This window comes from Drosophila nasuta, chromosome 2L (genome assembly GCF_023558535.2).
Source record: "Drosophila nasuta strain 15112-1781.00 chromosome 2L, ASM2355853v1, whole genome shotgun sequence".
Taxonomy (NCBI): domain Eukaryota; kingdom Metazoa; phylum Arthropoda; class Insecta; order Diptera; family Drosophilidae; genus Drosophila; species Drosophila nasuta.
The window spans coordinates 5,838,047-5,860,973 of record NC_083455.1 but is presented as its reverse complement, the minus strand read 5'-3'; the positions used below and the strand labels follow the sequence as shown (position 1 = coordinate 5,860,973).

The 22,927-nt window shown below is 39.0% G+C and overlaps 3 protein-coding genes across 5 annotated transcripts; all 3 read left to right on the top strand.

Moving 5' to 3' along the window:
* The first annotated feature begins 23 nt into the window (after window positions 1–23).
* LOC132798666 (uncharacterized) lies at window positions 24–6,480 on the top strand. 2 transcript variants are annotated; one of them, XM_060810611.1, is made up of 8 exons: window positions 27–406; window positions 462–784; window positions 838–923; window positions 1,328–4,465; window positions 4,828–4,982; window positions 5,619–5,829; window positions 5,882–5,989; window positions 6,055–6,480. In XM_060810611.1, the coding sequence occupies exons 1-8, from the start codon at window positions 145–147 to the stop codon at window positions 6,437–6,439; spliced, it is 4,668 nt and encodes a 1,555-aa protein (XP_060666594.1). In that variant the 5' UTR covers window positions 27–144; the 3' UTR covers window positions 6,440–6,480. The 2 variants fall into 2 exon arrangements, with proteins under 2 accessions (XP_060666595.1, XP_060666594.1); XM_060810612.1 differs by lacking the exons at window positions 4,828–4,982; window positions 5,882–5,989; window positions 6,055–6,480 and having other exon boundaries at window positions 24–406; window positions 5,619–5,775.
* A 326-nt stretch (window positions 6,481–6,806) lies between these two features.
* On the top strand, window positions 6,807–22,900 carry LOC132786174 (non-lysosomal glucosylceramidase). Of its 2 annotated transcripts, none has more exons than XM_060792640.1 (7): window positions 6,807–7,270; window positions 18,405–18,674; window positions 19,880–20,397; window positions 20,456–20,711; window positions 20,771–21,144; window positions 21,210–21,443; window positions 21,501–22,900. In XM_060792640.1, exons 1-7 carry the CDS (start codon window positions 6,999–7,001, stop codon window positions 22,358–22,360), a joined length of 2,784 nt encoding a protein of 927 aa, XP_060648623.1. In that variant the 5' UTR covers window positions 6,807–6,998; the 3' UTR covers window positions 22,361–22,900. The 2 variants fall into 2 exon arrangements, with proteins under 2 accessions (XP_060648623.1, XP_060648615.1); XM_060792632.1 differs by having other exon boundaries at window positions 19,787–20,397.
* Window positions 12,860–15,810, top strand: LOC132798390 (uncharacterized). Its single transcript, XM_060810236.1, has one exon. The coding sequence runs from the start codon at window positions 13,088–13,090 to the stop codon at window positions 14,636–14,638; it is 1,551 nt and encodes a 516-aa protein (XP_060666219.1). The 5' UTR covers window positions 12,860–13,087; the 3' UTR covers window positions 14,639–15,810.
* Window positions 22,901–22,927: the final 27 nt, after the last annotated feature.

Genomic DNA, 22,927 nt, shown 5'->3' with positions numbered 1-22,927 from the left:
CAATTCAATAACAAAACTGATTTTTCAGGGTCAAGACTTTATTGTCAAAACCGAGAATGGGACATTTTCTGTTTATATTTCCTACAAGCAATAGATAAAAATATCTAACAAAAATTATATAAACAACAGGAACACTAGCCCACCATGAGTGTGAGCACCAGAAGAACCAGCCTTGGCAGTCGTCGTGGCACACGAAAATCACACGCCTCATTAACATCGGTATCCTATGATATATACTGCATGAACTTCTATGATAATGGACTGGCTGCTGTGCGCAATGAGTATATCAATCAGATCAAAATTGGCTTACGACGATTTCTTTTTGTCATCGATGTGGAGCATGAGATTCGACAAGCGCAATATACCAATGAAATTAACAAGCGAATTTCGAAACATAAAAAACAAGGTAGGTTGGCAAATTTAACTTGTATGATTCGGCCGGGTCTTATCTGTTCCATCAGATCCCATACCCACGGAGAGAATGCCATTAGTAATGCTGCGGATACGAGATTGCTTGGAAGAGTATGAGCATGTGACCAAGCGTATTGATGCTGAGAATAGCTTCAACTTGCTCAAGTACTTTCAACGAAATACGCCCGCCGAACTCAAGTTCAAGTTTGTTAATCAGAAGGACAAGGCAGGCATGGAGTCCAAGAGGGCAAAGCCACCCGCGAAAAGCAAGGAAACAACCGATACGCAAGTAAGGAGCCAAATTACTTGCTTTGGTGTTACGTCCAAGGAGCACCACAAAGTTGGCAAGGGACGCCCGCTGTCCAAGCGTTCAGTAAGTTGCTCAATGTTTAGCTTTTAGTTCTTAACATCTACATTCTAATTTAGTACATAAAGGATCAACCTCAAGCTACTTCTATTCTTATACTCATAATTGGAAGTCTGGACAATGACTTCTACCAAAGTTTGATATCGTAAGTGCCTGACGAAAAGTATTGGGTAACTGTATCATAGTCGAATAATTTTTATTTATTTTATTTAATAATGTCGTTGAACTCACTCTTTGCCAGAACGTCTGTCCCTCTTCAAAAACACTGTTCTGAACTACTACTGGTATACACATAGGTTCTTATTGAAAATGGATGGTCATAATTTTAAAATATTTATTTTTTAAAATTAATATATATATAATAATATAAAATTACGTAAATATTGTAATCACTATTGCTAAAGATCTAAAGATAGAGAATAAGGAATAAGAATTTTATATCATTACTTCCCTACTAAATTAATTTACAATTTTCCTAGTATTGGCAAAACTATTGCTAGGGTATCTGAACTAAAATACACAAATGATTCTATTTCTTTCTTTTTAAAGTCTTGATCTCCCACTACGTGGTATTATTCACTTTCTACCTGAGGAGTGTGCCTATGATATTTTGGTGCCACGCCCACGACGCCTCAAGGAACTTCGTGACACCATCGAGAATATCCAAAAGGGAATTCATTCGCTACGAAAGCGATCCGCCACAAAGCCAGTGGGCATCTTCCAGCAGCAGTTGCCACAGATGTCCATTTGCCAGGCCACTAAATACTCTGATGATATTTTTAATCAGTTAAGCTGGTTTATCTATGATGTGCAGACGCTGCGCGATCACTACGAAGAATACTATGTGAAACCTTACAATGAGATCAACGTCAAAATGAATCCCGCAGAGAACATGCAGGAGAGCTACAATCTGGCGAAATCGCTTAGCATTGAGGGACATTATCTTAATCACAGTGTGCCCGCAGTCCACGACGATGATGCCACAGTCTATTTATATTTGGAGTCGCTGCTAAACACTTTCGGCAGTCCAAAAGAAGTGATGACTGAGATGGAAGTGCTGCTGCTGGCTAATCCATCGTCCTTGGTGCAGACCCGAGTGCTTGACAAGATCAAGGTGTATGCCAGCGCCTTCAAGAGCATCGTCAAACTCAATAAAACAGATCGTCTTTTTGTGGAACAGACTAATCCCTTACTCACCAGCGTTGTTTCGTACATGGATCAGAAACTAATGCGTAACATTTACCATGCCTGTCTCGAATACAATATACTGCGAAGATATTTTAACGTCGGCTATACCATAGACAGTCTGCAGTACACGCCCTACACCAGTGAAGTGGAGCCGCGACACCTGCCCAAATATGCTAAGCTATATTTGACGGATGATGCGGTCACTCAACGCATAATACACCTGATTGATGAGAATGAGAACTATAAGATTGAAGAGATTCATCCCACCATTAAACTCTACACATTTCGACGTCGACTGAACGAGGTCTTTGAACACCAGAAAGACATTATCTTGCCATCACGTCTTTGCTTTCGAGACTTTACGCTTTACAATGCGCATGAGTTTCTGAAGGACTTGGTCACACCGGTAATGTTTGAGGATGCCATTGAGCCACAACCGGATCCATTGTCCACGTACACAAGTATCTACACCATGGGTGATATCAGAGAGTCGCTTAATCCATATAGTCACTGTCCAACTAATGTACAGTATATAATTACGCCGAGCGTTTTCATACGCCCCAAGTCTCTGAAAGCCAATAAACTGGCCGAGCAGTTGAGGGAGAAGGAGAAAGTCGATAGGCTATCCACTCGAGCATCAAAAGCCCAAAAAGATAATTCCATGGCCTCCACCAGCAATATTCGTGCGAATGTTACACAAAGTCAACCTGCAACGTTGTCCAGAGAATCAAAGGAAACGGGCCAATACTCCTACATTGGCCTGGGACCAGATCATCCGATGCTCAAGGGTTACAATCTCGACGATACAATGCAGACCATCAAAGCTAAGACCTCAAAGTATCACTTCGAAGAGGGTCACATGACACTGTACCAGGAGAAGTGGAATTTCCGGCAAATGAACAAGTATTTGAACATTGAGATTAGCAAAGAGCTCATACATTTGACCAACGAACGTGGCAACATGAATAAGATCTCAAATAATATACGCATACAGACCACAAACGGGGTTCATCTAAGGATCAGACCCAATAGCGAGGAATGCGCCAAGGCGGTCCTCAATTATCCGAATGGTTTGTCCCTTTACTGTCACGATACCCATGCCGAGCATCTCTGGTCTGGCCACCAGAGTGAGCTCAACGAAAGTCGTCGCATATGCACCCCTTATGGCTGCGTGATCGTCTTCTATAATGACAATGATACTGTGATTATTATGCGTTATAATGGGGAGGTATACAGACTGTATAGTTTCCCCGATGCCATGGGCGGCGAGGAGGAAGGTGAAATAGAAGAAACATCGGAATTTGTTAATGCCTGCTCAACACAATCCACTTACAGCAACTATAAGTCATTGCCTAAAGAAAGAGTCACAAATTCGTCGTCTGCGCCGCGCAAGCGCAGGAAAAAACCCAACAAAGGATCAACAAATCGCGCAAGTGGCGGAACTGAACCCAGGGCTAAAATATCAACGCTAAGCAATAGTTCAACCTCCTCCCAGACGTTGGCTGCCAGATCAATGAAGGCACATATAAAAGAGATGAGATTGAATAAAACAGCAGCTCTATTTGCCAGCATCGATAATGAGCTGAAGTTCCTGGAGACGATGATGACCCTGTTCGGCTTTAGCTATGTGCATCTAAAACTAACCACTTCACTGGGCAGTGTGGTGCATGTGCAAGGACAGCATAAGATCTATTGTGCGAAACCCATTCGGGTCACCGAGTGGCATGATTACTATGCCAACGAAAGCTACGCGATGCGGGACGATGGAGTTCGCATGGTCTGGACGCATGATACACTCAAGTGCTATCACAGCGATGGCACTGTAATCAATACAACGACATCGATGGGAGTGGATTTGGGCATTAATGAGGATGATATTGATAAGCAGATTAGTTCGAGTAGTTCCCATAAGATTGAATTGGGTCGCATTGGTTCGGGCTCTGTGCAAACCGAAGAGATATTGATCAATATGATCGATGATGATGATCCAAAGCAGAAGACCCTTGGCATCGATGAGTTTCTCGAAGAAGGCGAGGTCGAAGATCAGTATCTTTATGATTATTCTTTCGTCACCTTTAATCCAGAGAGTTTTGCGATGCTGCACAAGTATTACGCTGGCACACAATTCTCGTGCCTCAATTTTAATTTAACGGAACTGCAGATGGAAACAAAGGTCATGGCGGCGGATAGTTTGCAATTTCGAATTTATCCCATGGCTAACACAACCAACGACATCTATGACATTAAGCATCCCGGAAGCAACAGATTTAGTGAGAAATACTTTAACAAGGTCTTCCAAGAGCCAGTATCTTCCGAAGCTGATCCCGATGAATGGACGCGACCCTCGGAACCAAAATCACCACCTAGGGATCCCAAGTGTATGTGTGCAGGAGTGGAAGTCGAGGCTTCCAACTTCCATTTGTTGGTCGAAAGAGATTGCTTGTTGTTACACACTCGATTGCAAAGATTTGGTTGCAACGAGAATCAAGATGAGTATCGGTAAGTAGTTAATTCCATACGCCAGCCTGCTTTATACCAAATATTTTAAGTAGTTATCAAAAGTAGTTATCTTGTATCTCTGATACTAATAGGGATAGTAAATTTGCTATGTAGGTGTTTGAATTTATTACGTAAATCAAAATTGTAATTAAATTAGATCAATATTATTAAAAATTATGCCTGCAGCAGATTATAATTATTTTTAAACTTTATTTTATTTATTTTAATGTTAGTAATGTTAGGATAGCGACATGAATAATAATCAAAAAGTGGGTATTAAAATAATATTATACATTAATGTAGAAACGCAATAGTTATTATTTACTATCCATGTAATAAATTTAACAATTACCTCTTAACAGAGACAATATCGAACTAAAATTGAACTTAAATGAAAATCTGAGCACGGTTTTCCGAAATTGGGTTGAAACTTTTCATCAGTTTATCAATTGTTCCTGTGCCAAATGGAAAACTAATTACTTTATAGAAAGTATATCCGGTGACTGTCGGAAGAAGGGTAAGTGAACCAGGCATTATCTAACAATTAAGAAAACTACAGTCAAGTTGGGTCGACGCATTTTGAATAAAAACAAAACAGTTCTTTAAATATACCGAATAATATACCACAAATACACTAAAAATTTACCGAAGTTCATATTGGGTGTGTTTATAAAATTTCACTTCGAAATATACCAGATTGTCAGCCAAAGCACCTAAGACCCCATTGCAGTATGCGTAATTTGTCTTACAAATGTTATTAATTTCTCAATTTTGTATCCTATCACGACAAAATTCGCAGGAATCATAAATACTAGTTATTATTATCTCTACCAAAATTCGCAATTCTAGCTTCAACGCATACGCTTGTTATTCAAATTTTATCAAATTGCGGGGCGGAAGTGGGCGTGGGAAAAAATTAAAAAAAATATGATCTGCGGGCAAATATTACAAGTGATGTCGAGAAAATTATATCTCTATCTCTTATAGTATCTGAGATCTAGGTGTTCATAAAGACGGACGGAAAGATCGACAGTGGCACAGACGGGGGTCGGAAATGTCACCGTTTGTCTTTTATTCTGCCGACACAAAGTTATAATACCCTTCTATTCGATGGGTAACGGGTATACAAATGTCAATCTATTTGCTTTTGCAGGCCTAGAACTATTTAAAACAATGCCCGACTTGGGTGCTTATAACTTTTGTGCTGGCAACTATTTTCTTGATCCAGAGGAATTAAAATCCATGCATACCCGAATGATGCAACATTTTGATTGGTATGAGCAGGATATGGCAAAGTTTCCGCGATTTCCCCAACAAAAGAAGCCACCAACAATAGTTGATTTTCCGCCTGTATTGACAACAAAGTGAGTTAATAGCCGTTTCTTATACCAACATTAATTATATCATGTTGTATAGGATCTTTGTGGAGATTCCCGCACAACTGGCCTATACGGATCGCATTCATTTGTTTTTGGATCCCTTCGATCGCATTAAGTTCCGAAAGCTTAAGCATCGTTTCAATGAGTAAGTCTAATCAGTATTATGAATAATTAAACCAGCTAATATATACATATATAATTTTTTTGTAGGGCTCTTCTTTTCCATTTGTATCCGAATCTTCGCGTAATGGTAAAACAAGAAATTAGCAAACAAAGCTGGCGAAATCATCTTGCCGCCAATAAGCGCCGCCAGTTTATGGAACAGCAGCGTCTAAGTTTATATACTGCGATGTTGAAGCATAAGGTGTACCCTAATTACTTCCAGTTTAAAGATAATTTCTATAGCCATGTGCGTAATATTGATTTCTTCGAGTTCATGTCCTCCAAGTGCAATGAGAAAGAACACCCGGAACAGTATAATACCGATAAAAATAAGAATGAAGATGCCGCTAAAGACAAAATGCCATTATCTGCCGAACAAAAGAAAAATCGTAAGAAGTGTCTGTGCCCTAAATATATAAAATCTATTAAATAGTTGCCATTTTGTTTATTTAAATATATACATATGAACGTATACATTTTATGTGCATTTTCAAATTTGAAAAGGGCTTCAAATATACTTGCTGGTCACACTTGACATTTTATTTCTACATGTTTTTAAAAAAATATAATAACTTAAATATATTTTTCTTGTCGTTAAGATTATTATCAGACTATTTTAGTAAAAAAGAACAAAGCGAAACATAAAGCATTTTCTTATGACCGGCAAAGTGTAATCAAACCTGTATAGAAGCGGTATATTTTGGTATATTTGCCGTTATTAAACAGCATATTCTTAAATATCGTTTAGGGTCACCCTGACGACAATGTTTGTGCTTATTCGCTCTCTTTCTCTCTCGCGTTCTCTTATTCTCAGTTGGTTTCTCGTTGTGGACGGTTGTCGCTTTCGTCGTTGCCGTCAATTTGGTCGCGCGCGTGTGTAGTTCTTAAACACAACCAAAATATGAAGTGCACGCAATTGTATTAATCACCCAACACTCGCACATCCACACAAATATAAAGTCAAATCGAACAATTGAAATCTAACACGCACAATGGCGTCGGCTGTGGAAATAACAACAACAACACCATTGACGGCCAACGGAACTGCAGCTGCAACCGCAGACTCCGCCAGCGCTGTGTACGCCGAGCAACTGCAACAGGCGGAGGAGGAGGAACGGCAGCAAACCGGTGAATCAAATGAGATAACGGCTGTGCCGCGTTATGGATTAAAGCTAAAATTTGATCACGTTTGGCCTGAGAAACGCAATCAAAATTTGCGGCCATCGATAAAACAATCGCTGCCCATGGTCCCATTAGTGTGCAGGTGAGTCGTCAACGCCGCAGTCAGCGTCGGTGTTAACGCAACCAGCAGCTGTAGATGCTGAGTGGATGGACGGTCGGTGGGCTATATAAATAATTAATTGAAGCACATAATGCGAAATCAATAGCAGGCCTAATATAACTTGAGAACATACAAATACATATGTACATTGTCCGTGTTGTTGTCCCCGTGCCCGTGCGTGCCAAATATAGCGCCAGGTCCTGCCAACACACAATCAAATACCCATACACACACACTCATACATGCGCTCGTTCATAAATTGAATATTTTTGTTCGCTTGGCGCCAACTAAATGACATTAATTTGCCAACGGAAAAGGCTAGGAAGTAGCGATGAGAAAATGTCGTGTTTGCGTGACACGAGTGCGAAGCACGCAGAGAAATATAATGCAGAAAACTTTCGAAAATTTCAAACTATTATCGGTATAGTAATTCTCACATTTCTAAAAAAAAATTTCAAATTTTTTTGTGTTTGGAATAAAAAAAAAAATTGTCAAATTTATTTTTAGAAAGCTTTATTTTATTTAATAAAAATAGGTAAACACTAAACTTAAAATATTCACTACTATTACTTTGAAAACTTCAAATTGTATTTTGACATGATTCCAATTTTACCGAATGCAAGTTAAACCATTTCCTAATTATCGTTCAATTAAAATGATCTTTGAGATAAAGGCAATGCGACTATTTCAATCTCTATAATGTTGTAGCAAAAGCTTGACAGTTCTTTCAGCAGTTTTTTATCTGCTAATCGAAGCGACAATTTTTTGATGGTTAAAAACGGAATTGCTTTGTTTACATAACACGGTTTACTAGAAACCGACTATTAAAATGACCTTAGTTGAATTTTGGAAATACCCCACTGCCTCTAAAATCAAAATTCGTTAAAAACTAATGCTTACTTTCATCGCTAGGCACAACTCTAATCTATGTAAACAGACCCTTGTCTAGCCCATCTCACATGTCTCACTGACCACGAGAGTCTCTATGACTTATGCGAGGCATTGCTTGACTTCAATTCAAAGCGAATCCTTTGATAAGAGCCTTATTACTGCTCTGCCTTTACAGTTGGCTTCACGCTACGCCTGGGGTTCTGTTGGCGCCACATCCCAAAATTGCCGCCCCTTTCGTCTGCCCGCATTGGCGCCAAGCTGGTGGCTCTGTTTGCGTGTCCTGGCCACATTTGGAGCCACAAAAGCAGCATGTACTATACCTTGTTTGCCCTCGCTTATACAAACAGTCAACTGTAGGATTTTTTTGTTATTTTTTCCTTTTGTGTACCTCAAGTTGCTCCATTTATAGGCTGCCAAACAGGCAATCAGCGCCAAACTGAACTGACCTATCTGAAATGCCGAACCTACTCAAGTGCAATGAACTCTCATAAAAATTTCAACATTTTCACACTCTGTGAAAGGCATCCAAAGTGGGTCATTTAAGAAGCTATCTTGTAACGTGAACAATTATGAAATCTAAGGTTGTCAAGCAAATTACAAAAAATAGTTTCATAGATTTTGTAGGAGAGATATTAAGCTAATGTTTGCCTCTCCCTAAGGTGGAGTGAATAGAATATCTGAAAAGTGTTCAAATACTTCTATTTTTGGTAATTTATTGATTTCGATTTATTTTACATGGTCATATATAATAATACTCTTTAGCATTACGGAACTGTTTGGGTTAATTTGTTAAACATACATACAAAAGATACGTATCTCGTATTTAGTAAATATTTACCTAGAATATGTTTATGCATATCTAGAAATGACACCACTGTTCGCTTTACTTTATCAGCTACCCTTCAAATATTTACGCGAGAAATTGTTTAGTTTCGTCACGCTTTTTGTGAACTATGAACGAGCGCAAAATAAAAATAAAAAAAAATACTCATATGCAGGAAGAAACAAGTAAGAAAGCTACAGTCGAGTGTACTCGACTGTGAGATACCCGCTACCCATTTTGAATAAAATAAATATAATTTGCGGTATTTTCTCAAAATATACCGAATATACTGCAAAAATACTAAAAATATACCAAATGGTATATTTGGTATATCGACATAGTACCGCATTCAAAATATACCATAGACGGCACAATATACCAGATTGTCAGCCAAAGCAACTAAGACCCCTAGTAAGTAGGCGTTTTTGCCCATACAAAAATATTTCTTTTATAACTTCGACAATTTTTATCTGATCGCAACCAAATTTTCAGAAATCATAACTACTATAGTAGTTATTATATATACCAAAATTCGGAACTCTAGCTTTAAAATTACGCTTGTTATTCGATTTTTTTGATTTGCGGGGGCGGAAGTGGGCGTGGCAAAAATTTGAAACAAACTTGACCTGCGTGCAAACATAACAAATGTTGTCGAAAAAAAAAATTATAGCTCTATCTCTTATAGTCTCTGAGATCTAGGTGTTCATACGGACGGACGGACAGACACACAGACGGACAGACGGACATGGCTATATCGTCTCGGCTGTTGACGCTGATCAAGAATTTATATACTTTATAGGGTCGGAGATGCCTCCTTCTACCTGTTACATACATTTCCTGCCGGCACAAAGTTATAATACCCTTCTACCCTATGGGTAGCGGGTATAAAAAATGGTCTTGTATACATTTTATTATCACCCGGTAACATAATAAAAAAGGGGGTGATAACTTTGTGGTATTGCATTTATCCAAATGAGTTCATACCTCAAGCATAAATATAGTTTTTATCAGATTCAGCTACTTTTTTGCTATATTAATCTTTGGCTTTTCCTAGAAGAAAAAAAGTTACCAAACGTTAATGATTTAGTTATGGATGATATCACAATCTTGTATCGTTTGACGCCTTATCTGAATATATGTATACAAAAAGGTTATGCATTTTTTTATTATATTTTTTGTGTCAGCTTATCATATCTACTGTTTTTCTAAAACGAGTAGTTAAAAAAGGTTTCTGTGTTTCAGCATGATATGATTTTTTATACTTCTGATGTCATTTGTTTGCAGAGTGTTTAGTTTATACACAATTTGTATTACACATAGAATTAGAATATCTACAAGGTAATCGTGATACAAATTTGGCAGTATGACTAGGAAAATGTTACGTCATAAAATGTTGATATTGGTATGATTAAAAAATATTAAGAGAGTTATAAAATAGCATTGAATTTTCCCACCAATTTAATCAGTAGAATTTTAAAAGCCAGCTGTGAATTATGATAACGACATTTTTTACAACTTAAGTAAAGAGAACAAGAAAATTATGGAGCAAAAGAGAATCAAATCGTTTCTTTTCATGTTCTTAATCTAGTGAGAATTCTACAAGTATAGTTCTCAATACATGTTTCAACCGTATTGTGATAAAGACTGCGAGATTGACCCACTTGAAAGACGGCAGCTATTCAAAGATGCGGGTAAAGTGTAACAGACTCGTCAGAGTTGCAACAATTTCCCTTTCCTTATTGCCATTCCACATTCGCACACAATCAGCGCATTGTCGTAACCGCGTATTCTCATTTTGCTCCTGGCGCCACGGCCGGGATAACAAAGTCCTGTCAGTTCACTCTGTCTGTCATTTAATGCCTTTGGCAAGCGCCCAAGCGAGCATTTTAAATGAATATATGCACATGTAGAATCTGAAAAAAAAACCGCATCACGAGAAAATGTATCTGTGAGATGTTTTATTTTTTTGCTATTAAATGGAGGTACAAAACAGTTTATTTTTAGTTTTAAAATTGTTTTTGCATAACAAGTGAATTAATTTTTTTCGTAATTTAAACATTTTTTTCTCTTTTTAAAAGCTCAAAGAACTTTGAGTAAGAGTATTGAATATTCTCACAACTATAGATTGGTGCCTTCAGTTGTTTTTTATTTGCTTCACTCAAATCATACATTTGGTATGTTTATCCAGGCGTTGCCTGCAATCCCAAAAGCACTTTTCCTTATTGTTTTTCCATTGCTGGCATTTCATTTGTCACCGTCTAACATCCAAACATCTTTCCGTCTGCATAAAAATTAACAATTTCGTTACTTTAGGGAGTTTTTCTTTTGGGTTGACTGCCGTTTTCATTCGGTTTTTCTTTTAGTTTTCATTCCTCAACTTGTCACATTTTGTTTATTTTTGGCTTTTGCTTTAGGGATAGTTTTAGCTCTGACTCCAAATGCTGGAAAATGTGTGTTTTTTTTTTCTAAAAATATTCAGTAGCTTCGTTCAGTGAGATTTGATATTTATGGAATTCAACATCGAGAATTCGAAATTGCAACCGCTTGAATGCTTTATATCACTTAATGTAATGTGATTTACGTGCTGCCATTATAGGAACTGTTGAGACAGACACTTTGTTGGATTACTTATCTCATGTCCAAGGCATAACTTTTCTTTACATCTTGGATTATGCGGGTCGTTAAAGTCAAAGTAGTTTTTGCGGTTGCCCAAAGAAAATCAAGTTGATGTGAATCATTTTAATAGCTTTATACATATATCAATTTTAACATTGATAATAATAATGTTAATAATGTTAGAGAATTTATTCTTTTCTTTAAAGTTGTCTTGTAATAAATACATACATGAATTACGTAAATATTATCTTAAATTTACAGCACAATAAATGTATCTATAGTTTAAGTGGTTTACAATCTCTATTTTATAATTCCTCAACTTTGTTTTTTAAAGAATAAATTAAACGTAAGAACTTCTAAATTGTTTTTGGTATTGCTATATTTAAAGTTTTTATACCCGCTTCCCATAGGGTAAGATGGTTTTATATTTTTTGTGCCTCCGTCAAATGAACAGAAGGAGGCATCTCCGACCCTATAAAATGTATTCTGGATCAGCGTAAACAGCCGAGATGATATATATACGAGATAGAGATATAATTGATTACGATCGGATAATAATTGTAGAAGTTTCAGATATAAGGAATACGTTTGTATACGTCCACTTATTTGGTGTTGGTTGCTTTGGCCGACAATCTGGTATCTGGTATATTTTGCCCTCTATGGTATAATTTGACTGTAGTACTACAATATAAATATACCAAATATAGCCTTTGGTATACAAATTTATCATTAATTCCGCTATGTTTTTCTTTCAACGGGTACTTTTCAATTCCATACCTGGGTCTGATCTCTGTCTCCATTCATCTGGAGCTGCTAATCCGAAATGAAAATAGTTTTTTAATTGAATTACAAGCACAGCAGACGTAGCAGTCTCAATGTCTGTTGCTAACGCAGAAAACATTGCAATGTTGCAACGAACTGTGGCGACAAAGTTTGCCAGCAAACAGGGCTGGATGAGGTCATGTGGGTGGCACTGTCCGATGGAGAGGGGCAAGGGACTAGGACACAGTGACACAAATTGCTTGTGGCAAGTTATAAATGAAGTTGGCAATATTGTTGCAGTTAACCAGTTGAATAGACTGAAATTAATTTACAACTTTATTGCTCGGAGATTAAATTGAAAGGCTGGGTAGGAGTTTAAAAAAGTCATAAAACAGTTACTTGTTGAATGTTTCGATGTAGATTACATGGCTTTGCAGTTTCTTTTCTTGACAATTTTTGAGAAACATACTTTCCACAGACTTTATTATCACCAGGAATATATGTAAATCTATTTTTACGTATAAAGCAATAAATCACTTTCGAATCAATCGAGTCAGTTAAAAGCCCTAAGCTAATTTTACGTACTACGTATATTTTGTTATTTCGTATGTTGTGTGCACCAGTTTATAGGACCATCATATCTCTTGGGTGATATCTAGTTGTCTTCCAGATCGTTTCATAGCAACATTTGATCTTCAGATTACAATATGAATCGTCATGAGAATATCGTGTGCAAGGGCTGCGGCAAAATGGACTTCACAGGACGTTGTTATCGCTGCCTCAGCTGCCAGGACTTTAATATGTGCGCCGAGTGCTATGACCATGATTTTACCACCACTCAGCATCTATTCGATCATCCGGTCAAGTGTGTGTTGACGCCAGCCGATGTGGAACTCTATTTTGGTGGCGAATATCTAAACGATCCGCCGCAGAGCTATCGCTGTCCATACTGCAAGCAATGGGGCTACAATGAGTCCACATTTTTGGAGCATGTCTCCGCCGAGCATATGAATGCCAGCACACTGCTAGTGTCCACCATGGTTACGCTCTTCGAGCAACAGCAGGCGGTGCGTCTCTTTCTGGAGGATGAGCAGCTGGCGGTGTTTGCATCGGCGGCCACATCGCGCAACGAGCTAATGAATCGCAACGAGGGCTCACTGGAATTGTATCTGGAACCATTGAATCCGAATGGCAGCTATCAGCGGGATCACGTGAACGGAACCTATGCCTTTAGAGTCGTAAAACCTGGCGCTGTTGAAGTGGCGCCTTGGGTCGCCGACGGTGGCGTCGCCTTATCGTCATCGAATGCCAATCACAATGTGGACAATAATTTTCTAATCCCGGATCCGGTGCGTCGGCAATCGTTGCTGGAGCGAACGCGCAGTCGCTTGAACTTGGATCGGTCGCCGTTGACGCTGCAGCAGTTGCAGCAACAGCATCAAGAGCAGGACCAACAGCAGCTGCAACAAATGCAGCAGCAGCAGCATGAACTGCACCAGCAACAACACCAGTTGAGATCCGCGCATCCAACGCTCTCGGAAATGATGCGATTCAATGAGCCTTTGCCCACCAGTCGACCGAATCGCAATGTGCCAATGCAGTCGCCCAATCAAACGCCCAGCGGACGCAGTATCAATCTCTTTGGTGCCCACACAGCGGGCGAAACCATGAGACGCAGCATCTTTTCGCCAGTCGATTTGACGCGTCCACGCAGCCAGCGCCATCGCAATCAGCGCATGCAGATGGATGGATTCGCCACCAGCGGCAGCGGTCTGCGTCAGGTTCATGTGCAGCGTCTAAGAGGCGGACCCGGAGCGCCAACTGCAAATCAACGCCTGGTCGAGTTCAGTGAACTGGCTCACAACACCGCTGAACTGATGATGGCCTCGGGTCCTATGTTATTGCGCACCATCGAGGAGGAGGAACAACAACAGGTACAGCAGCCAATAGTTGAGGTCAAAAAAGTGGATCAGGAACGCGAACGTTTCCTTTGCTTTCCCTTTCTGTCGGACACATCCATGACTCTGTGCCCACCCGAAGAACGCGTCACATTTCTGGCTAAGCGCGCCGAGTTTGTTGCCCAGCTGCTGGCATCGGTTCTCTGCGAGGAGGAACTATCCACAGGCATTGCCACACCCATCAAGGCGATGACAGAAACAACTACGATCACGACACACAAGTTACGCAATCGTTTGGCCAGTGAATTTGTTGGGGCTGGCGACTCTGAACTGGACCTAAAGCACACTACGTCATGCTAACACACAGTAAAGAGTAAATACAACTATTTGTACTCGCCACAGTTCTCGACAATTTGATACGTGATTATGCAGCACAGCAACAACCAATCTCCTTTCGTTCCATTTATTACTAGGCACAAATTTTGGAGTCTTCGGCCCTGTTGAATGTTTTCGGATCCAATGGTTAAAGCCTTTTAGGGGCCAGCCAAATAAATTGCAATTGTCCTAGGTAGTTGCGTGTTTGATATGGATTATACTGAGCCAAGTAACACCAATGCATTATTCAAATCATATCAAATAAAGACGAAGCTGTAACCAGCTGTAGTTTGAAGTCAGTTGTTTGTGGAAGATGCATAATTTAAGACTAAGCTTTCTTTATGAAAGAAGTTTGCTCGAAATTTCAATAGGTTTTTTGTTCTATACAATGTTTATATGCATTTATACAATTCACAAATATTGGGTTGCCCAAGAAGTAATTGCGGATTTTTCATATAGTCGGCGTTTATAATTTTTTTAACTGCTTGTGACTCTGTAATTGCATTCTTTCTTTTGTCAGTTATTAGCTGTCACTATTAGCTTGCTTTAGAAAAAAAAGTGCGCGTAATTTTGTTTACATTTGTTTGAGTGGCGCCCTTTTTAATATGGAGTCCACAAAAGAGCATTTTCGTCATATTTTACTTTATTATTTCTGTAAAGGAAAAAGCGCAGAGAGAGTTGCTAAAAAGTTACGTGATGTGTATGGTGATAAAGCCTTAAAAGAAAGACAGTGTCAAAATTAGTTTCGCAAATTCCGTTCTGGAGATTTTTCACTTAAAGATGAGCCATGGGATTGGAAGGGTGTGGTATATTTTGAGCTGCTTCCAAGGAACCAAACGATTAATTCGGATGTTTACTGTCAACAACTGTACAAATTGAATGCAGCCATCAACGAGAAGCGGCCAGAATTGATCAATCGTAAAGATTTAATTTTCCATCATGACAACGCCAGACCACACACATCTTTGATGACCCGGCAAAAACTGGGACAGCTTGGCTGGGAAGCTTTGATGCATCCACCATGTAGCCCTGACCTTGCACTATCAGACTACCATTTATTTCGATCTTTGCAGAACTCCTTAAATGGTAAAACTTTGGGCAATGATGAGGCTATAAAATCGCACTTGGTTCAGTTTTTTGCAGATTTAAGCCAGAAGTTCTATGAGCGTGGAACACAAAATTTGCCGGGAAGATGGCAAAAGGTTATCGAACAAAATTAAAATTATATATTTGATTAAAGTTCATTCTAAGTTTGATTAAAAATTCATTTACTTTTTTGGAAAAAATCCGCAATTACTTCTTGGGCAACCCAATATGTTCATTAAAAAGCAGTGTCAGAAAAGAATAACTGTATAAGGGCATATGGTATTCCTTTTTGCAACATTGTTTTTATAAAATAGATAGGAAAACAAACAAAAAACCGCAGTGCACAGGCACAACCTTTTTGACTCTTCATTGAAATAGCAGTTTTTGATTTTCTTTTACAAAAAGTGCCGAAAATTTTATAAAAAGTAAGTTAAGTTCCTTTGATCTATAAAATATATACGTACAAATGTATTTAAAGCATTAGCATTTTTTATTCGTTAGCAACATATATGCCATTCAAATTCTTAACAAAGAATCGACTTCGCGGTTATTGCAGTATATTAGCATGTTAATTAACTAGCAACTGCGAGTACACAGTATTTTCTATAAATAAATGATTAATCGTTTTATAATTGAAGTGCGCTATCGCTATTTGATTGTAGTGCAATTAGAGCTTCTTTAACTTCATTAAATTCAACGACTATGATAAATTAGGAAAGCGAAAACATTATTATCCTTTGAAATGAGATTCGTGTTACCAGCTTTATTCCTACTATGCTACTTTTTACTTTACTATTCCCACTGCCTAGACATCCACTCGAAGTCCTCGTTAGATTCTACTGCCTTGAGCATAGCCCATAAATAGCTGACTCTAAGAGCTAATTAAAAAGTCAACAACAAACTGACGTCGCTCGACACGGAATCTGTGTCATCATTTGCGGTTGACCCTTGTGTGAGTCGGTGCGGAGGTGATGAGGTCGGATACACCCAAAAGTACCCCCTAGAATCGTCGCAAAAGCTCAGCTGAATTTGTGGCTTAATTATTTAAATTGCAGCCCTTGGTTGTGTGGGAGTTGGTTATAAAAATATTTAATCTGCCATCTTCAATTTCATCATTTTTATCACAACATATAATTGAATATAATTGGATAAATGAAATTGTGGCCCAACTGTGCTGCGCGAGCTTATCTCGACGTTCGTGCCACATGAAATAGAAATCCCTTTGAGTCAATTACCCGCTTAACACTGTGCTATTCACTTGATTCGATTTATTCTCCAAATGGAGGAACCTAATGTGTTCTCTTTGCCATTAAGGCTCGTAATTATTGTGCTTAAATTGAAAATGTGCACAATATGTTTATTACAAGCATTTTTATAGGCAGATTTTCAATAAATATAGTGCTTGAATTGAATGCGTTCAATTTGCTTACTGCAGCACTATTAACCGTACTATAAGTATATTGTTATTATGTGTTGGACAACAAGTTTAACATTCAGTCCGCAATTTCATAGTTATTTACTTATTTGCATTCGCGATTCCGAGTCACTCATCCTATTAGCATTCAAGACAGTTCCCCATTACTCAGCTGGATAGGTGTCTCGCCCAAGCTGGTTTTTATGGAGAGCCCTAAAAGATTCAATCAGAAGCAGATACTTATGTAGTACATTTCGTGCTGAGTGATTGGCCCAATAGAGTAATAGGGATTGACAGTCCAATTTTCCACTATCATTTTCAAATGCATTTTTTCGCTGGTGATGTTCACACTCAGCCTAAAATATTTGTGTCAAAATACTGATTGACAGAGTCAATTGTATATAGTATATCCTTTACCGCAAATAGCATGTAAAGGGTTGTACTACATACAGCATTTATTGTGGAAGAAAATAATTCGATGTACATTGATCAAAACCTTAAGAAAACAAATCAATATACAATCAAAATAAATATATTTCTGCTACGGAAAGTTAAAGTTAAAGTTATAGAATTTGCAATTCTTATTATGGAAAATTGTATAAATATTAACTTAGAATTTAAATACTGTTTTCAAAGGGCTAACGAAAGGTGTTCAAAATTAATAGAAGCAATTTATTATTATACCAACATAAGTTTCATCGTTTATATAAATACTTGCAACACATTTAAAAGAGTTTAGGTAGTTTTCTTTATGTTTTGAATGTTTCTGCAAGCCAATTCATTGATTTTACTATCAATTAAATCATGCGCCACATTTAAGGGAAATTTCAGTGTTCTGTGTCTGGGTCATTGTTGATGACAGCACTTAACATTTCGCTGGATTCCGCTTGGTAACCAGCGTCATTGGCTTCATGCCGCACATGCACTTGACTTTGGCATGGGACTCGACTGAGACATTGGCCTTCAAAATAAGACAGTGGCACACAGTGTTAAGCTGTGACCAGCCCTAAATTCAATATGCGTGTAGAGAACCACAAAACAAGCCCAAGTTGAACAGAGAAAGAGAGAGAGAGAGCGATAGAGAAAGAGAGATAGAGTAGAGCAAAGTAACCCCCCAAAGACCACCCCAATTTGGGGGCTAGGCTAACATTTGCAGAATTGTGACATCATCGTCATCGTCATTATGAAGTGCCGCACATTAGCAAAACAAATCTGATACATTCTCTTCATTCTGTTTCTCCCGTTTCCCAGATATGCGGCCTACTATTGGAAGGTCTCTCGTGAAGGTCGTCGCGTGTACATGGATTATTATTATATGGAACATGGTAAGCAGATCTATGGAGTGCCCATTGGGGGCATTGGTGGAGGCAGCATTGGACGTGGCTATGCTGGCGAATTCTGTCGCTTTCAGATGCGTCCCGGCATCTATGAGTACAATGTGGTGCATGCCAATCAGTTTATAGTCACCATCAAGGATCACAAAGGTTGTACCATCTTTCAGAGTTTGCTTTCCAAGTGCAGGTGAGTTTGACAAACACAAGAAAAATATATACTACGCACTAACTTTCAGTAGCTGTAAAGTAGACTTTCAGATTTCCATTAAATTTTCATCCTTCATCAGCTTTACCTTCTGTGCTTCACTTATGTATTCTATTTTTGATGCTTTCTTCAACCCTTCAATAATTGAAGGAATAAGCTAATAATAATTCTTTGTTTTACGTATCGCACAACTTAACTTATAATTTTAATCGGTAAAAGCTGTTCTAAAGACTTTTTTAACTAGTGCAGAACAAGTGACTTGAAGTCGAGAATAATTTTCTGCACAATTTTTCACTTTGTTTGTTTTGAGTAAGCCTGAGCTAATTATAGATATAATTACAATAATTACCTCTAATGGCATTTGTTCATTGTTGAACCTAAACACGCATTCTAGTAAATGAAAACTACATTGCCTTAGTATTTACGTTCAGCAATTTAGGAATTAAGCACAGCTTTCTAATGTTTGTTCTAAAAAAATACTACTTAATATAGTTTGGAATTACTTTTTTGGATTTTCCTTAATTTTTAAAACAGTCTGTTGAGTTAAATACCTATTAGTAACACAGATGTTTATCATTAAGTCAACTTAGTTAAGCTTAAAATTCAAGTTTAAGAAATGCTGACAACACTGACTAACTCTCTAATTCTCTGTAATATATTTGGAATCAATTCATTATATATTTGTATATATAACTCGTACCTAATCCTCTCTTCACTCTTCCATCTACCTATTAATGGATCTGATAACCCAATAATTAACGGTCTGCCCCATTGACAATGAAAACATACTTTTATAATTTCCAAATGTGATATTTTTCTCTCATTTTTGCTGCACCTACAATTTTATAAAATACACCATGTCAACAACAACAACAACAAACACCGATAACAACAACTATGATTAAACAAATATATATATATACTCACGTTTTGAACTGGTAAACGGATTCGGTTCTATTGCAATTTGTGTTTTATTGCTTTTGGGAATATGCAATTTGATTCAATTCTCGCTACACTTTGGTTTGCTTTGCTTTTGTGCGCTGATCAACCATTCCATTCCATACAACAACAACAAATATTATGTGAATCTGTAGCACCAAGTCAAACAAGGCAAAGACCAACAACAACGATGCCGACGCCGATGAGGCCGAAGCTCGCAAAACTAAATGTCAACTGCCCAATTGCAGCAGCCGCCCCCGACAGCCATTGAGTGCCTGGCACTCAAACATTGAGGACTCCCGATGCAGCTATACGGGTCTCTATCCCCGCGCCTGGACCGAATACGATCTATCGCACTATGGAGTGCGTTTGGTGTGCCGCCAGATCTCGCCAGTGATTCCACACGACTACAAGGAGTCGAGCCTGCCCTGTGCCGTGTTTGTATGGTCGGCCGAGAATGTAAGCGATCAGGAGCGGAAGGTATCGATAACGTTTACATTTAAGAATGGCACTGGCAACAAGAAACAGGATGCTGAGGGCAATGCCGAGTCGCAACTAATCAGCGAAGGCAATGCCAAAGGTGTGGCCATCAGGCAGAAAATCAACGAGATGCCATGTAGCTACAATCTGGCCTGTCGCGTCTTGCCCGAGATTAGCATAACGCGTTGTCCGCAATTCGATCCGGCTGGCAACGGTGAGCAGTTGTGGGCACAGCTGAAGGAACATGGCCAACTCAATGAGCAGCCCACCACGGAGGTACTCAAGAGTGAGTAGAATTCAAGCATTTCGTTGCATGGTCCTGATTTACATTTATCTTTGTATAGCCAAGGACATTGGTGTGGCTGTCTGTGCTCAGCTGGCGCTGAAGCCAAAACATTCGCATGAATTGGAATTTGTACTAGCCTGGGATATGCCCAAGATACAATTTCCACGCAAGCTGCAGACGCACACTCGCTACTACACGAAATACTTTGATGACAGCGGCGAGTCTGGTCCGAGGATATGCGAGTACGCATTGAAGCATTATCCCAGCTGGGAGCGACTCATCGATGCCTGGCAGCGACCCATACTTAACGATGAGTATGTTCTTCCTTTTTACCTCTTTCAACTGATTGTTTATAATGTCGATCCACTTTCAGCGGCCTTCCTGATTGGTATAAATGTGCCATATTCAATCAATTGTATTTCATCTCGGATGGCGGCACCTTGTGGCTCAAATGTGACTCTTCACTGGGCACTCAGCTGGCTTACGATGATCCGCGCTTGGCGTATGGTCGCTTTGGTTATCTAGAGGGCCATGAGTATCGCATGTATAATACGTACGATGTGCATTTCTATGCCTCGCCTGCATTGGCTCATCTCTGGCCCAATTTGCAAGTGAGTTTGCAGTATGATTTCAAAGATGCCATTGCCGCGGAGCTCAACGACACACGAAAAATGCTCTACGATGGCAAAGTGATGCCGCGCAAAGTTAGGAACTGTGTTCCACACGATCTAGGTGATCCTGATGAAGGTAATTTAATCCAAAGAAGTTATTCACAAAACACCAATTTAATGGCATTCTGATTGGGATTGCAGAACCCTTTACGCTTATCAACTGCTATAATATACATGATGTCAACGACTGGAAGGATCTCAATACCAAGTTCGTGCTTCAGGTCTACAGGGACTACTATGTTCTAAATGAATTGGCCCAGGCGCAGGCGGACAATGCCAGCAAGTTCAGCTCCATTGAATTTATCGATAAGGAAAGTCTCTACGAACTCTATTCCCAGGATAACAAGCGCAAGAACTCGGCAGATGAAAAGCAACGTAAGTTGCTAACGAATGTTAAACTAACGTAAAATACAATAAGATGTTAAATTTCAGAAAATCGCAAATCTGCTTCCATGTACATCAATGAGACCAATGGCAAGGTATATCTTATGGATGCAATGGGCTACTTAAAGGCCATGTACGGCGCCTGTAAAGCCATTATGGAACGCACAATTGAGTATGACAAGGATAATGATGGACTTATTGAAAATACTAAAATGCCTGATCAAACCTACGACTCTTGGGTTATGGATGGCCCAAGCGCGTATTGCTCTGGACTTTGGCTAGCTGCCTTGCAAACAATGTCGGTTATGGCCACACTTTTGGATCAGCCCAACGATTGTCTGCGCTACCAGGATATTTTGGAGAAGGGCAAGCATGCGTTGGAGGAGAAACTTTGGAATGGCAGTTACTATCGATTTGATTTGTCCCACAATCATCGAGATACAATTATGGCTGATCAGTTGTGCGGCCACTGGTATTTAAAGTCTTGTGGCTTTGATTATGAGATCTACCCCAAGGAGAATGTACGAACTGCTTTGAAGCGCATTTACGATAACAATGTGATGGGCTTCCATGAGGGCAATATAGGTGCTGCGAATGGTTTCATTGCGAATGCTAGCGAGCCTTCAAAGCCGGGTCACGTAGACAATAGCAACATTCAAGCAGAGGAAGTCTGGCCAGGTGTTGTGTATGCTTTAGCTGCAACCATGCTACAGGAGGGTATGTTCGAGGAAGCCTTTCAGACCGCTGGCGGCATGTACAAGACCATATCGGAGCGTATTGGCATGAACTTTGAAACCCCCGAAGCGTTGTATGGTGAAAAACGCTATCGCTCGATTGGTTATATGCGACCCCTAAGCATTTGGTCCATGCAGGTAGCTTGGGAGCGTCGCAAGGCGTTACGTGACTAAATTCACAGTACAATCCTATGTATACCTAGTTGATTTACCTTTATATCTACACTTACGAGTATGTACCGCGATACCAAAGATATTTGTAAGCTATCATTGAGGTTCTTAGCTTTTTCGTTTTTGAGAAATCGATCGTAACGTTACGAGCTTAAATGGCGGTTCAAAGAGTCGCCTCAAATCAATCAAACTGTATTGAAATGTTTCAAGAAAAAGCTTTATATTTATGTATTTTGTAATCTAAGTTCAGCTGGTTGCTTGTTCTCAATGTCTTCTTTAGCTTATAAGCCTGTCTATGTAATCGTTTGGCAGTCACAAATTGAAGAGCACTTTGCTAAAACGCTCAGCTCTGTTCCAAGTACAATTATTGAATGGTATTCAAGAAGCACAAAACGTATTTAAATGTTAGCTAAGCAAAGATATTTACATTGAAATCACGATTTTTGTTTACTGATTATACTCTATATATATGAATGTATTTATGCCTACAAAATAAGCAAAGTATTTAAATGTTGCAGTCAATATTAAATTTATTCGTGGAAATTTAGATTTTTTATTAACAAACTTTCA